This window comes from Mauremys reevesii, linkage group 6 (genome assembly GCF_016161935.1).
Source record: "Mauremys reevesii isolate NIE-2019 linkage group 6, ASM1616193v1, whole genome shotgun sequence".
In the NCBI taxonomy this organism is placed as follows: Eukaryota; Metazoa; Chordata; order Testudines; family Geoemydidae; genus Mauremys; species Mauremys reevesii.
This window is the reverse complement of record NC_052628.1, coordinates 129,295,450-129,308,114: the sequence shown is the minus strand read 5'-3', so window position 1 is coordinate 129,308,114 and position 12,665 is coordinate 129,295,450. Positions and strand designations below refer to the sequence as shown.

The window sequence follows — 12,665 nt, the reverse complement described above, 5'->3', positions numbered from 1 at the left end:
GAAGGAAAAGCAGGAGCAAAGCAGCAGCGAGAGTGATGGGGAGAGCACAGGTCAGCAGCGCCAACTGGATTTCCTCTAGCGCCCAGCAGCACCCAGGGCAGTGCCCACAGCATGACCTCCAGTGGCCGCACTGCAGGAGAGCCAGGCTGCGGCAGAGTGACCCGTCACATGGGGCACTCCAGTTACGCAGTCCTCTCAGAGGCTGCTGGGCATGGGAGGGGTCTGGGCCTGGAGAAGCAGACCCACAGCCGGCGTTAGACTTGCTGGGGCCCAAGGACCTGGAGAGAGCACACTGACAGACAAGGTTGATAACATCATCTGGCTCCTCACTCTCATAGAATCATAGAATCTCAGGGTTGGAAGGGACCTCAGGAGGTATCTAGTCCAACCCCCTGCTCAAAGCAGGACCAAACCCAACTAAATCATCCCAGCCAGGGCTTTGTCAAGCCTGACCTTAAAAACTTCTAAGGAAGGAGATTCTACCACCTCCCTAGGTAACCCATTCCAGTGCTTCACCACCCTACTAGTGAAATAGTGTTTCCTAATGTCCAACCTAAACCTCCCCCTCTGCAACTTGAGACCATTACTCCTTGTTCTGTCATCTGGTACCACTGAGAACAGTCTAGATCCATCCTCTTTGGAACCCCCTTTCAGGTAGTTGAAAGCAGCTATCAAATCCCCCCTCATTCTTCTCTTCTGCAGACTAAACAATCCCAGTTCCCTCAGCCTCTCCTCATAAGTCATGTGCTCCAGCCCCCTAATCATTTTTGTTGCCCTCCGCTGGACTCTCTCCAATTTATCCACATCCTTCTTGAAGTGTGGGGCCCAAAACTGGACACAGTACTCCAAATGAGGCCTCACCAGTGCTGAGTAGAGGGGAATGATCACATCCCGTGATCTGCTGGAAATGCCCCTACTTATACAACCCAAAATGCCATTAGCCTTCTTGGCAACAAGGGCACACTGTTGACTCATATTCAGCTTTTCGTCCACCGTAACCCCTAGGTCCTTTTCTGCAGAACTGCTGCCCAGCCATTCGGTCCCTAGTCTGTAGCAGTGCATGGGATTCTTCCGTCCTAAGTGCAGGACTCTGCACTTGTCCTTGTTGAACCTCATCATATTTCTTTTGGCCCAATCCTCTAATTTGTCTAGGTCCCTCTGTATCCTAGCCCTACCCTCCAGCGTATCAACCACTCCTCCCAGTTTAGTGTCATCTGCAACCTTGCTAAGGGTGCAGTCCACACCATCCTCCAGATCATTAATGAAGATATTGAACAAAACCGGCCCCAGCACCGACCCTTGGGGCACTCCGCTTGATACCGGCTGCCAACTAGACATGGAACCATTGATCACTACCCGTTGAGCCCGACCATCTAGCCAGTTTTCTATCCACCTTACCGTCCATTCATCCAGCCCATACTTCGTTAACTTGCTGGCAAGAATACTGTGGGAGACTGTATCAAAAGCTTTGCTAAAGTCCAGAAATAGCACATCCACTGCTTTCCCCTCATCCACAGAGCCGGTTATCTCGTCATAGAAGGCAATTAGGTTAGTCAGGCATGACTTGCCCTTGGTGAATCCATGCTGACTGTTCCTGATCACTTTCCCCTCCTTTAAGTGGTTCAGGATTGATTCCTTGAGGACCTGTTCCATGATTTTTCCAGGGACTGAGGTGAGACTGACTGGCCTGTAGTTCCCTGGATCCTCCTTCTTCCCTTTTTCCCCCCTTCTTCCCTTTTTTTCCCCTTTTTCCCTCTCCCGTGACTCAAGCCGCTCTCACAGGCCCACACTGGTGTGATGGGGGCAGACAACTGCTGTATTTTCAACAGTTCTGATCTGTTGTCGCTCAACCTGTGGTAGGGGGGACACAGCTGGACACAGAAACTTTCACCATTCGCCATCCCAGTGTATTGGGAGAATAATGCAAATCTTTAGACCCATGTAAAAAATCCAACAGATTAAATTGTTTTTCGGGCAACTGGCAAATCCATAAAAAAACCAGCCAGGCCGATCAAATCCTGGCCAGGTGGGAACCCTGTCTGGGGGCCCCACAGTCTGAACACCTCTGCTTCAGTGTGATTTATTTCCACTTGTAGAGATGAAATTACTGTCATACTCGCATGACATTTACCCACAGACACTCTGTAGCTATGATGTATCTTAGCTTCATGGGGCCCCCTCTGGCGTGGTGGGGCAGCCCCTCTCATTGCAAGGGAGGAGAGAGAACGACACGACAGTGCTCTGGAACAATGGTTCTCAACCTGAGGTTCACGGACTATATCTAAGGGGTCTGCGAAATAATTAGATTGAACAGAATTCAACTCTATGCACAGACAATAGATTTCCAAAGGGGTCTGCACCTCCATTTGAAATTTTCCAAGAGGTCTGCAAATGAAAAACAGTTGAAACCCCTGCTCTGGAAGCCTGAAGCCATACCTAGGCCAGAAACAGCTTGCACGGAGCCAAACACCTGTGGGGCAGGCACTGTGTTTGGGGAGAGTGGAGCACCAGCTGGGGCTTTCCCCAGGAAACTGATGACTTGCTGTAGAGGTAAGAAATCTCTGGGGAAAAGGAACAAGACACTTTTGGGTGTAGATGATAAACAGAGCACTGACACCCTGGAGAACTATTCCCATGAATTCACTGGCTTTGTTCTTTGTTTCCCGCCCTGTGATGGTCAGGTCATCTTAGCCTACCAGGTGATAGCTTGGTAATACAGGCAGAGAGTGCTCCCTTGAGCTGCCTGCTGCCTCAGCCCCCCAACCACTCATTACTCCAGGTCCCCTTAAATCCCGCTGAGGTCCAGTGGGTAGGGACTCCCCTTTCTGCACCTCAGTTTCCCCTCCCACCTTTGCTCTGTTAGACTGAAAGCTCTTTGGGGCAGGAATAATCTCAGACTATGTCTGTACAGTGCTTAACACAAGGGGGCCCCGATCATGGTGGGGATCTCTAGTGCTACTGTCATGATGAACTCCCATGGCACAGGGGCAGGAAGAGGTGGGGTGGGGGGTCGAGCACCCCCGGGAACTTGGCACCTCTGCCCCAGACTCCTCTGCCATCCTGATCTTTGGGGGCAGGTCTGTGGCTACAGGGAGGTGCAGCCTCCCCATCAGCTGCCCACCACCTCCCTTGTCAGTTCCACCATTCTGATACCTCCCACCACTCACCCCAGGGCTGCTGCTCCTCCTACGCCATGGCAATGGGGTGCCAGGGCTGCTCTCCCTACTGGGGGCAGCTGGGACCAGAGCCGCAGCCAGGCGACCGATGGGCCTGTGTGTGGGGGAGGGGGCGGTGGCAGTGCCTGAGTTTTCGGCGTGGAGGGGAACATTGCAGCATTTCCTGAGGGAGGGCTCCCTGTATCCTGTCCCAGTCTGCCTGACTGGCTACATGCCTGCTGTGCAGGGGTGCTGGAGCAGGGTATATAGTGGGGGTGCCAAGAGCCATTGAACCAAACTGTAAACCCTGCATATGATGGAAACCCCATCAAGCCAGGGGGTGCAGCAGCCTCCCAGCACCCCTAGGTCCAGCACCTGTGCTGCTGGGGAAGCTGGGTCTGTCAGGAGGTTGTCATCTCTTGCCAGCGAGAGAGTCCCCAGTCTGTCCCCCTGAGCAGTGAGAGCAGGAGTCCAGAGGCCTGCCCTGCACCATGAGGGGAGATCGTCCCCCGCCCCGTACTGCACAGGGAGATCAGGGACTTCTCTCACTGGTCGCAGAGCGGTATGCAAGGGGAGAAGTCACGCACAGCACACAGAGAACCAGTACGCGTTTGGAAAACGGGCCTGGCAAAGGAGACAGCACGCACGGAGCTCTCAGCATGGAACGTCACCCAGCACTATTTCTGTCCTCTGTCTGAAGGCAGGGTCAGCAATGATACACTAACTGAAAAGGAGAACAAAGACTGTGCTGCCACAGCTGTTAAGAAGCAGCACACAGCCTGAATGTGGCTATATTTAGGCTGCACAAAGAAGCAACTGTGTTGTGCTGTCTCTCAAGATGAAATGGAAAGCCACAAGGTGCTTCATGGAACGGCCCGTTTTCACTTTCCATTCCATGAGTGATTTCACTGAAACAAGGGGAAGGAGTTTTACTGTGCTACTGTAGCCACTCTGGCAAAAACAACGTGTCTTGTCTGTTCTCGTAACAGCACTTTGGTTGGTTTGGGAGCATTTTAGATTAAAATGGCTGGAAGGCACTGAGTGATTGACAATCTCAGCTCTGAGTTGACATATAAAATTAAAACTGCATCACTGTTTTCTTTTTCCACTAGAAGTCTGATTCCTTGCCAGCACTGAGCCGAGAGGATAAATATACATAAATTGTGTTGGAACTATACAAAGCCTGTGACCTGTCCCTGACTTTTATTAACAATAACAGTGACAAAATGGGGCTGAGCCCCAGGCCCGCTGCAGGAGGGGGGAGTCCAGCACTCGCCGCTACTGCGGCTGGGAGCTCTGGACTCCCCCAGCTGCCCGCAGCGGCTGGGAGCTCTGGGTCCTCTGGCTGCTTGTGGCTGCTGAGAGCTCAGGGGACCTGCTGCCTGGAGCTCTGGGTCGCCCCGCTGCTCACAGCGGCTGGGAGCTCCGGGTCCCCTCATCGTGTCTAGGAGCTGCAGGGACCCCACCCTCACCCATGGCAGCTTAGACCCCCAGACCATGGTGGCTGGGAGCTGCGGGGGGTCCCACTGCTCATGGCAGCTCAGAGCTTCAGCTGACAGCTCCCATCATTCTGCTCACTTTTTTGATTGTGGCTGCACATTGAGTGGATGTTTTCAGAGAACTATCCACGACTCTAAGATCTTTCTTGAGTAGTAACAGCTAATTTAGATCTCATCATTCTGTATGTATAGTTGGAATTATGTTTCCCACTGTGCATAATTTTGCACTTATCGATGCTGAATTTCATCTGCCATCTGACTTTTAGTGCCCTGGTTAGAGCAGAGAACTAAAGCCAGGATTGTCCAGCAAGTGCATGCAACTTTTGGGTCCTATTCCTGGCTCTGTCACCTTGGGCAAGTCACTTAACATCTCTGTATCTAAATGTAATATAAATACATATCTACCTCCCCAGAGTGTTATAAATAGTTTAACTAGCTGTAAAGATCATTGGAAGGAATTACAATTCCTAATACCTCAGACTCTGGAGAGGCTAAATGCCTATAATACATTCCCCCTGCACCACTGTAATAGCGTTCCCTATTGTCTTATGGAGGCATGTTGGCTAGTTAAGGTTGTGCTGTGACTTGATACTTAAGGCATTTTAATCCTTCTATTTTACACCATGGCCACTGAATTTAGTCTTTCCATTTATCATCATGCCTCTGCCAAGGACAATGGCATTTTCACTAAAATGTACTGCTATGGCAGAGGAAAGAGCCCTGAGTGCTGTGGTGCACCCAGATCAACGCCACAGCACAGGACCAGGGCAGCTCAGAGCCAGCGCAGGGGGAAGCTGACAAACGGCTCAGACCCACTGGCACTGCCCAGCCAGCCCCCAGCTCCCCAGCTGCATTCTCACAGACACGCCCACTGACTAGATGCTGTGGGGAGGGAGTGGTGGGAGCTGGAAGGAGTTTCTGCTGGACGGGGCCGTGGTTTGGAGGGAGAAGTGAGACCAGAGAAGAGCTGCATGCTGAGGAGCCACAGGGAATTCATCAGAGCCATAGAGGAGTATGGGCAGAATGGGATGGGCCGGGGCAGAGGGGGATGTTCAGTGAGGTTATGGGGCAGGAGAGGGGGGACATGCAACCACAGAGGAGCTGAGCTCCAATGAGCTTCCTAAGGGGCAGCAGAGGAAAGCTGTTCTCCACCACTTCCCCAACCCGTGACCACTACCCCGAAACCCTGCTGTCTTCCTTCCATAGTGCCCACATAGCCGTTCTGCCCTGCCCATAACCCCTCCACACAGCCCTGCTCCCCGCATCTCACCGTTCCCTCCACAAGTGCCCCAGTCCTAGGCTCTGCCAGTGCATGTGTCTCTGTAATTTACAGCTGATATCAAGCGAAGGCTGGGCATTGAGTGCACAGTGGCTGGCTGCCAGATGGCTCTGAATGGGCATTTTCTGAGGAGGCTGGGTGCTGGGAAGGAAGGCATGCTGGAGGACATGGCTACTGAGCTAGCTGGCGATTTCTGGGTTTTAGTGGATGAACTGTCAGGAAATGAACCTGAGGGAGGTTCCTGACGGAGGTTTGGTATGGGAGTATTAACTGGTGCTCGGGCAGTCCAGGGCTGAACATGCCAAGTGAAGGGCCTTCCGCCTCATCCTCTGGGGGCTTATTCCACAGGCAAATAAATCCCATTGTGGAGACATTTATCATGATATTCCCTCTTCGTTTCATCCCACTGATCCCAGTTATAACCTCTCGGTTGCACCACAGTGTGTCGTTCCAGCCTTGTGCTTACACCTTTCATGTACTTGCAGGTGGTTATCATGCTCCCCTTTAGTGTTCCCTTAGCCAAGCTGTACGTAATAAGCTCATTTAATCTTCCCTCCCCAACACATTCCCACAGACCCAGAACCAGTCTGTTGTTTTGTTGAACTCCCTCCCATTTGTCCGTCTCCCCCTGGAGACACGGCACCTGGAACTGGGTACGTTATTCCACGTGCCGTCACCCCAGAGGCCAATAGACAGAGGCCAACGGTCTCCTAAATGGTCACCCAGAGTTAGGCCTCTAACCCATATCCCATCCTCTCAGAATGAATCATCATGAGCATCTGTTTCTCCGCCAGCAAGACCCTCGCCTACGGAGTCCTGCAAGGCTCAATCATGTTCCCACAGCCATTGGGACAGCTGACGAGCCAATACAGGCTGAAGTGCCAGCAATACACAGGTGCCAGCCAGCTCCAGGTCTCCTTCCCAACAAGTGTAAAGACGCCACCCTCAGCTCTCTCTGTGCCCAGCTCCAATGGGTGGCTGGCTGGAGCCAACCCAAGCAACACTCAGGATGCTGACAGGAAGGGGGAAGAGCTTTGAGGACCTTGATACGTGGTGGAGGAAGAACTGGCAGGACTTGGACAGTCTAGAGTTGGAGGAAGGAAAAGCTGATCCCCACATCAAGGGGGGATGGGGAAATTGGGAGCATTTTCAACAGTGGCATTGGATGGGGGAAACAGAAGGCTCAATAGGAAGAATGAGGAGGGCTGTTTTGGACATATTGTGCTTAAACTGCAGGCTCGATGTTTGAGGGAGATGACAGACATGTGGGACTGGTCAGCCAGGGTCAGGAGTGGAGGGGAACATCTCCGTGTCATCAGCCCATCAGCACAGAGACTGCTTGAAACTATACAAGTGGGATCGACTAGCCAGGGCCAGGGCATGTTGGGGACGAGGCCCCAGAACTGGGCAAGTCCCACAGGCAGTGGGAGAAGGGAAGAGGACCCACTAAGGAAGCAGTCGGGGTAGGAGGAGCGAAGAGCAGTCATGCGAGCTGAGGGGGGAGAAGGAAGACGTGAGCAATGCTCCCATACAGGAGTCAGGGAGGGTAGCGCTGTAGTTTTCCTGTGTGTGCTGCAATCTCTCACCCACACACAACTGCTTCCAAGAGCCTTGGCTTGGTCTACGTGACCAAATCTGGCTCCGGGTGCCAGTCTGGCATCTGCCTCTGCCACCAGCTGGTGTTGAGAACAGCTGTCACGCCGGTGGGGTCAGCACCAGCAGCTTGGAGGCTGCTGCACTCAACATCCAGATCTCAGACACAGCCGTTTCCGTCGTGCACACAGGTCATGCTCTTCCTCCTCTGGACTGACTCATGACGCACAGCAGCCCTCACTGTAAGATCTCTGTTTGCCCCGGGGATCCTCTGCACAACCAAAGCCACATGCAGCCATACCTCTCTTTTCTCCTGTGAAAGGGACCAGGTCTTCTCGATCTTTCATATCTTTTGCCTGCTTTTCTAGGTGGTCCAGAAGCTCATCCCTTTTGAATGGGCCAGTTGGTGTCTTTTTGGTCTGGTCCCTCTGTCTGAGTCCCACAGGCAGCAGATCATTCTGGATTCAAAGAGCAGGACACCAAGATTAGCTATTCAGATTAAAACAAACGACTCCATCTTTTCTCTCTCTTTTATTGAATTGTTTTCTTTGTGCACATCATTTGTCTTGCAAATCGGAAAATGAATTCACCGTTGAACTCCACATTTGTATAGTTCAGACACAATTTATGTCCATTTACCCTCTCGGCTCTCTGCCAGGGCACCCAGTCGCTGACCTTGGACTTGCTATTGCTACTGAGTGTAGACCAGAAGTTCTCTCTCCCCCCTCTCCTTAGGTTATAATGGTCTTTGCCTGACCTCTTCTCCCAGTTTACTACCTTGATCTATTTATCCATTAAGGGACAAATCCTGCTCTCACTTGACTCATGCGAGGAAAGCAAGCAAGATTTGACCCCCCATCCTCGTGTGTCAGTTCCTTGCTCAGCCTGAGGAGTGAAGAGAAGAGGACCACACGAGAAGGAACCTGCTGCTCCGAGGGAGTTAAGGGTGACTCTACAGAGATCTGGAGCCCACGTAGGCTGGGCCTTGCATCGTCAGAGGCCTATTTTTGAGCCAAGTTGGCTTGGCCCAGAAAATGTGCAAATTTGGGGTTTGACACATTTCCAGTGTGAAAACAGCCACGTCGGTGAATTACATGGACCAACAGAAAAAGAGCGTCAGGAATATAAAATCACCTGAAAGAAAATGACATGACAAACGTACAATGAGGTTGCACACACATTTTCCCCTCCCCAGTGTTTTGCATAGCTCTGAGAGAGAGCCAGTTACCTGCAAGGCTTTGGGGAGAAGGTCATTTTAGAAATATTGTGTCTATTATCTTACTGCAGAATAAAAATGTTATAGACCTTATGCCTTTTTAATAGTAACTACATAGTATGCAGCCATTGTAGCCATGGTGGGTAGGCAGCAATGGCCTGACATAGCAACGCACTTAAGCACATGCTTACATTTAAGCACAGGATAATCCCATTGAAGTCAACAGGATTACTGCCGGTTTGAAATGAAACACGCACTTGAGTGCTTTGTTGGAACAGGGCCAAAATTTACATATTACGAAGTCTCATGAACTGGGAGCAGGAGGTTGCTGTTCCCAATGTCTGCCTAATAAATGAAATCATCAGTTGCTAATTGATTCAAAATACAAAAAGCTACAAACCAGGCAGATTATTGTAAGCATCAGATTCAGTCACCACTAGCTGACTATGCAGACAACCATGCTGAACTGCAACGCACTAATCTGAATGCTTTGGAATGGCTCTGCCCTTGGCTTTCTCAGGCCTGACACCTTGAGAGGCCACGACCCATACACTTTACCTTAGCTGCTCCACACTGTGTCTTTGACTGATGTTTTCTTTGATCATTAGCTTTCCCAGGACAGTCTCTGGCTCAGCCTCGTTATGGGAAGCAAGAAGTATAATCCAGGAAGGTCACTGAATGTCTGATTATTCTTTGTCTGTATCATGTCATTGGCACTTTTAATCCCCAGGGTAATCTGCACAACCCACTGCTTTCCCATGGGATATTAATGTGCATAACAGGGAGAGTCCTCATCCCACTGTACATGGCATCACCCACCCTAATACTGGAGCAATCTGTTTGCCTGCCAGCTGGCTCTATACAGGTCTTAGTGTGGGTATAAAATACTGTTCCAGCTAGATGGCTTCATTTAACTCTCTTGAACCCAACCACCCCATCATTTGCATGTGTGGGACTTCTCTAGATTCTATTGGCAGCTCTGACATGCAACTGCTGGGATGGTCGCCAGGGCTCCCCAGAAAACAAGAAGTCTGGCTAATGAAAACTGTCAAGGTTTCGATGTGTGTTTCCATTCCAATGCGGAATGAAAACAAGACCTTTTTAAAATGTTTTGCAGAAAGCACAAGAGAGACACCCTCTACCCCAGAGCAGCCAATAGCCGGTGATGAGGGCACTCACATGGGACGTCGGTACCCCAGCCACTAGGTTCTAGAGTCTCTCTCTCTCTGGCCCAATGAGTGCTTAATTATGTCTGCAAAGTGGAGACGCTCCAACAGGCGACATTAATAGATGCTAAGGCCAGAAGGGACCATTGTGATCATCTAGCCTGACCTCCTGTGTAACACAGGCCAGGGAACTGCCCCCAAATAATTCCTTGAGCAGAGCGGTTAGAAATCACACCCTATCCTGCTTTAAAACCAGCTGGTGACGGAGATTCCACCATGATCCTTGGTAAATTGTTCCAGTGGTTGAGAGCACTCGTTGTTAAAATGTAGGCCTCATTTCCTGTTGTAGCGGGGTGATCACCCGGCTCCGGCCCTGGAAGGGTAAAAGCAGCCCTGGAGAGGGCTGCTTCAGCAGGGTAAGAGAGATTAAGAACGGCTGGGGAAGCTGAGTGGGTAGCTGACCACAGCTGTGGCTGGTTTAATGAGGGCCCAGCTGGCCCTTCTAAGAGGGGTGGGGCCAGAAGCCAAGCGACACTCTCTCTCTAGCCTTTGGAGAGGGAGGGACCTGGCTGCCTGGGAAGCTGAGGAGGGTCCCTAGGGTGGAGCAGGGCTGGGGAAGGGCCAGGGAGCTGGGGAGCTCCAGCCTAGCAAAGCCCCAGGCTGCAGGCCGAAGTAAGGGCCCACTAGAGGGTACTAGGGCTGCAGAGGGGCTGCCCAGATATAGGCCAGAGGCAGCTGGTCCAAACCCCCCCTGGCTGATGATGAGTGGCAATTAGACTGCAGTCCACCCCAGTGAGCAGGGACTAGATGGTGACTGGCAGTAGAAAAAGAAAAGGTTCAGAACAGGGCAACTAAAATGATTAGGGGTTTAGAGAGGGTCCCATACGAGGAAAGATTAAAGAGGCTAGGACTCTTCAGCTTGGAAAAGAGAAGACTAAGGGGGGATATGATAGAGGTATATAAAATCATGAGTGATGTGGAGAAAGTGGATAAGGAAAAGTTATTTACTTATTCCCATAATACAAGAACTAGGGGTCACCAAATGAAATTAATAGGCAGCAGGTTTAAAACAAATAAAAGGAAGTTCTTCTTCACACAGCGCACAGTCAACTTGTGGAACTCCTTACCTGAGGAGGTTGTGAAGGCTCGGACTATAACAGCGTTTAAAAGAGAACTGGATAAATTCATGGAGGTTAAGTCCATAAATGGCTATTAGCCAGGAAGGGTAAGGAATGGTGTCCCTAGCCTCTGTTCGTCAGAGGATGGAGATGGATGGCAGGAGAGAGATCACTTGATCATTGCCTGTTAGGTTCTCTCCCTCTGGGGCACCTGGCATTGGCCACCGTTGGTAGACAGATACTGGGCTAGATGGACCTTTGGTCTGACCCAGTACAGCCGTTCTTATGTTCTTATGTTAGCCAAAGACGGAGGCGAGGTGAGGATAGGAGGTTGCGGGTTCCCTGGAGAGGGGAGGGGAGACCCAGAGAGACTGCAGGGTACTGCAGGGGCAGAACCCCTGATGTAAAGGGGCACCGGGGTCCGGGAGGGACACGGGGGCCAGTGACAGGCGAGAGGGTACTCCAGGCTGGAAGACCTAATTCCCTGGATGACCAGCAGGAGGCGCCGTGCCAGTGAGTCGTCGCCCTGCTACACCCGTCTAAATGTGTCTGGCTTCAATGTCCAACCATTGGATTGTGATCTACCTTGGCCTGCTAGATTGAAGAGACCATGATTAAATATTTGTTCCCCATGTAGGTACTTATAGACTGTGATCAAGTCACCTCTTAGCCTTCTCTTTGTTAAGCTAAATAGATTGAGCTCCTTGAATCTATCACCATGGGTATGTCCATACAGCAAAGAAAACCCCAGAGCACTGAGACTCAGAGCCGGGTCAAATGATGCAGGCTTGTGGGGTTCAGGTTGTGGGGCTAAGAACAGCAGTGTAGACATCCCCGCTCAGGCTGGAGCCCAGGTTCTGAAACCCGGGGGCGGGGGAGACCTCAGAGCCAGGCTCCGGCACAAGTGGGAGCGTATGCACTGCTATTTTCTGCAGCCTTAGCTCAAGTCAATTGACTCTGGCTCTGTGACTCAGCGCCCTGACATTTTCTTTGCAGTGTAGACATACCCGATAACGCAGGTTTTTGAATCATTCTCATGGCTCTTCTCTGAACCCTCCCCAATTTATCAACACCCCTCTTGAATTGTGAGCACCAGAACTGGACACAGCATTCCAGCAGTGGTTGCACCAATGCCAAATAGAGATAAAATAACCTCCCTACTCCCATTTGAGAGCCCCCTGTTTATGCATCTCAGGATCTCACTAGCCCTTTTGGCCACAACATCGTACTGGCAGCTCATGTTCACCTGATTATCCATCACCACAACCCCCAAATCTTTTTCAGAATCACTACTTTCCAGGACAATCTCCCCAGCCTGTAAGAACGGCCTGATTCTTTGTTCCTAAAGGGACACAGTGACATTTAGCCACGTTAAAACACATATTGTTAGTTTGTGCGCAGCTTGCCAAGCAATCGAGATCGTTCTATAGTGGTGACCTGCCCTCTTCATTATCTACCACTCTCCAATTTGGGGTGTATATGAAAACTTAATGATTTTATGTTTTCTTCCAGGTCATTCATAAAAATGTTAAATAGCGGAGGGCCAAGAACAGATCCCTGTTGGACCCCAATAGAAACTCACCAGTTCGATGATGATTCTCTGTTCACAACGACATTTTGAGACCAATCAGTTAAACAG

General features: G+C 50.9%; 1 protein-coding gene across 3 annotated transcripts in view; it reads right to left on the bottom strand.

Annotated features, from left to right (window-relative positions):
• Positions 1-12,665, bottom strand: part of TMOD1 (tropomodulin 1) — an 84,955-nt gene that overhangs the window by 42,403 nt on the left and 29,887 nt on the right. For all 3 annotated transcript variants that reach the window (XM_039544482.1, XM_039544483.1, XM_039544481.1), the window contains exon 3: positions 7,828-7,984. In XM_039544482.1, the coding sequence (XP_039400416.1) occupies positions 7,828-7,984 (157 nt within the window). The remainder of the gene's footprint in view (positions 1-7,827; positions 7,985-12,665) is intronic.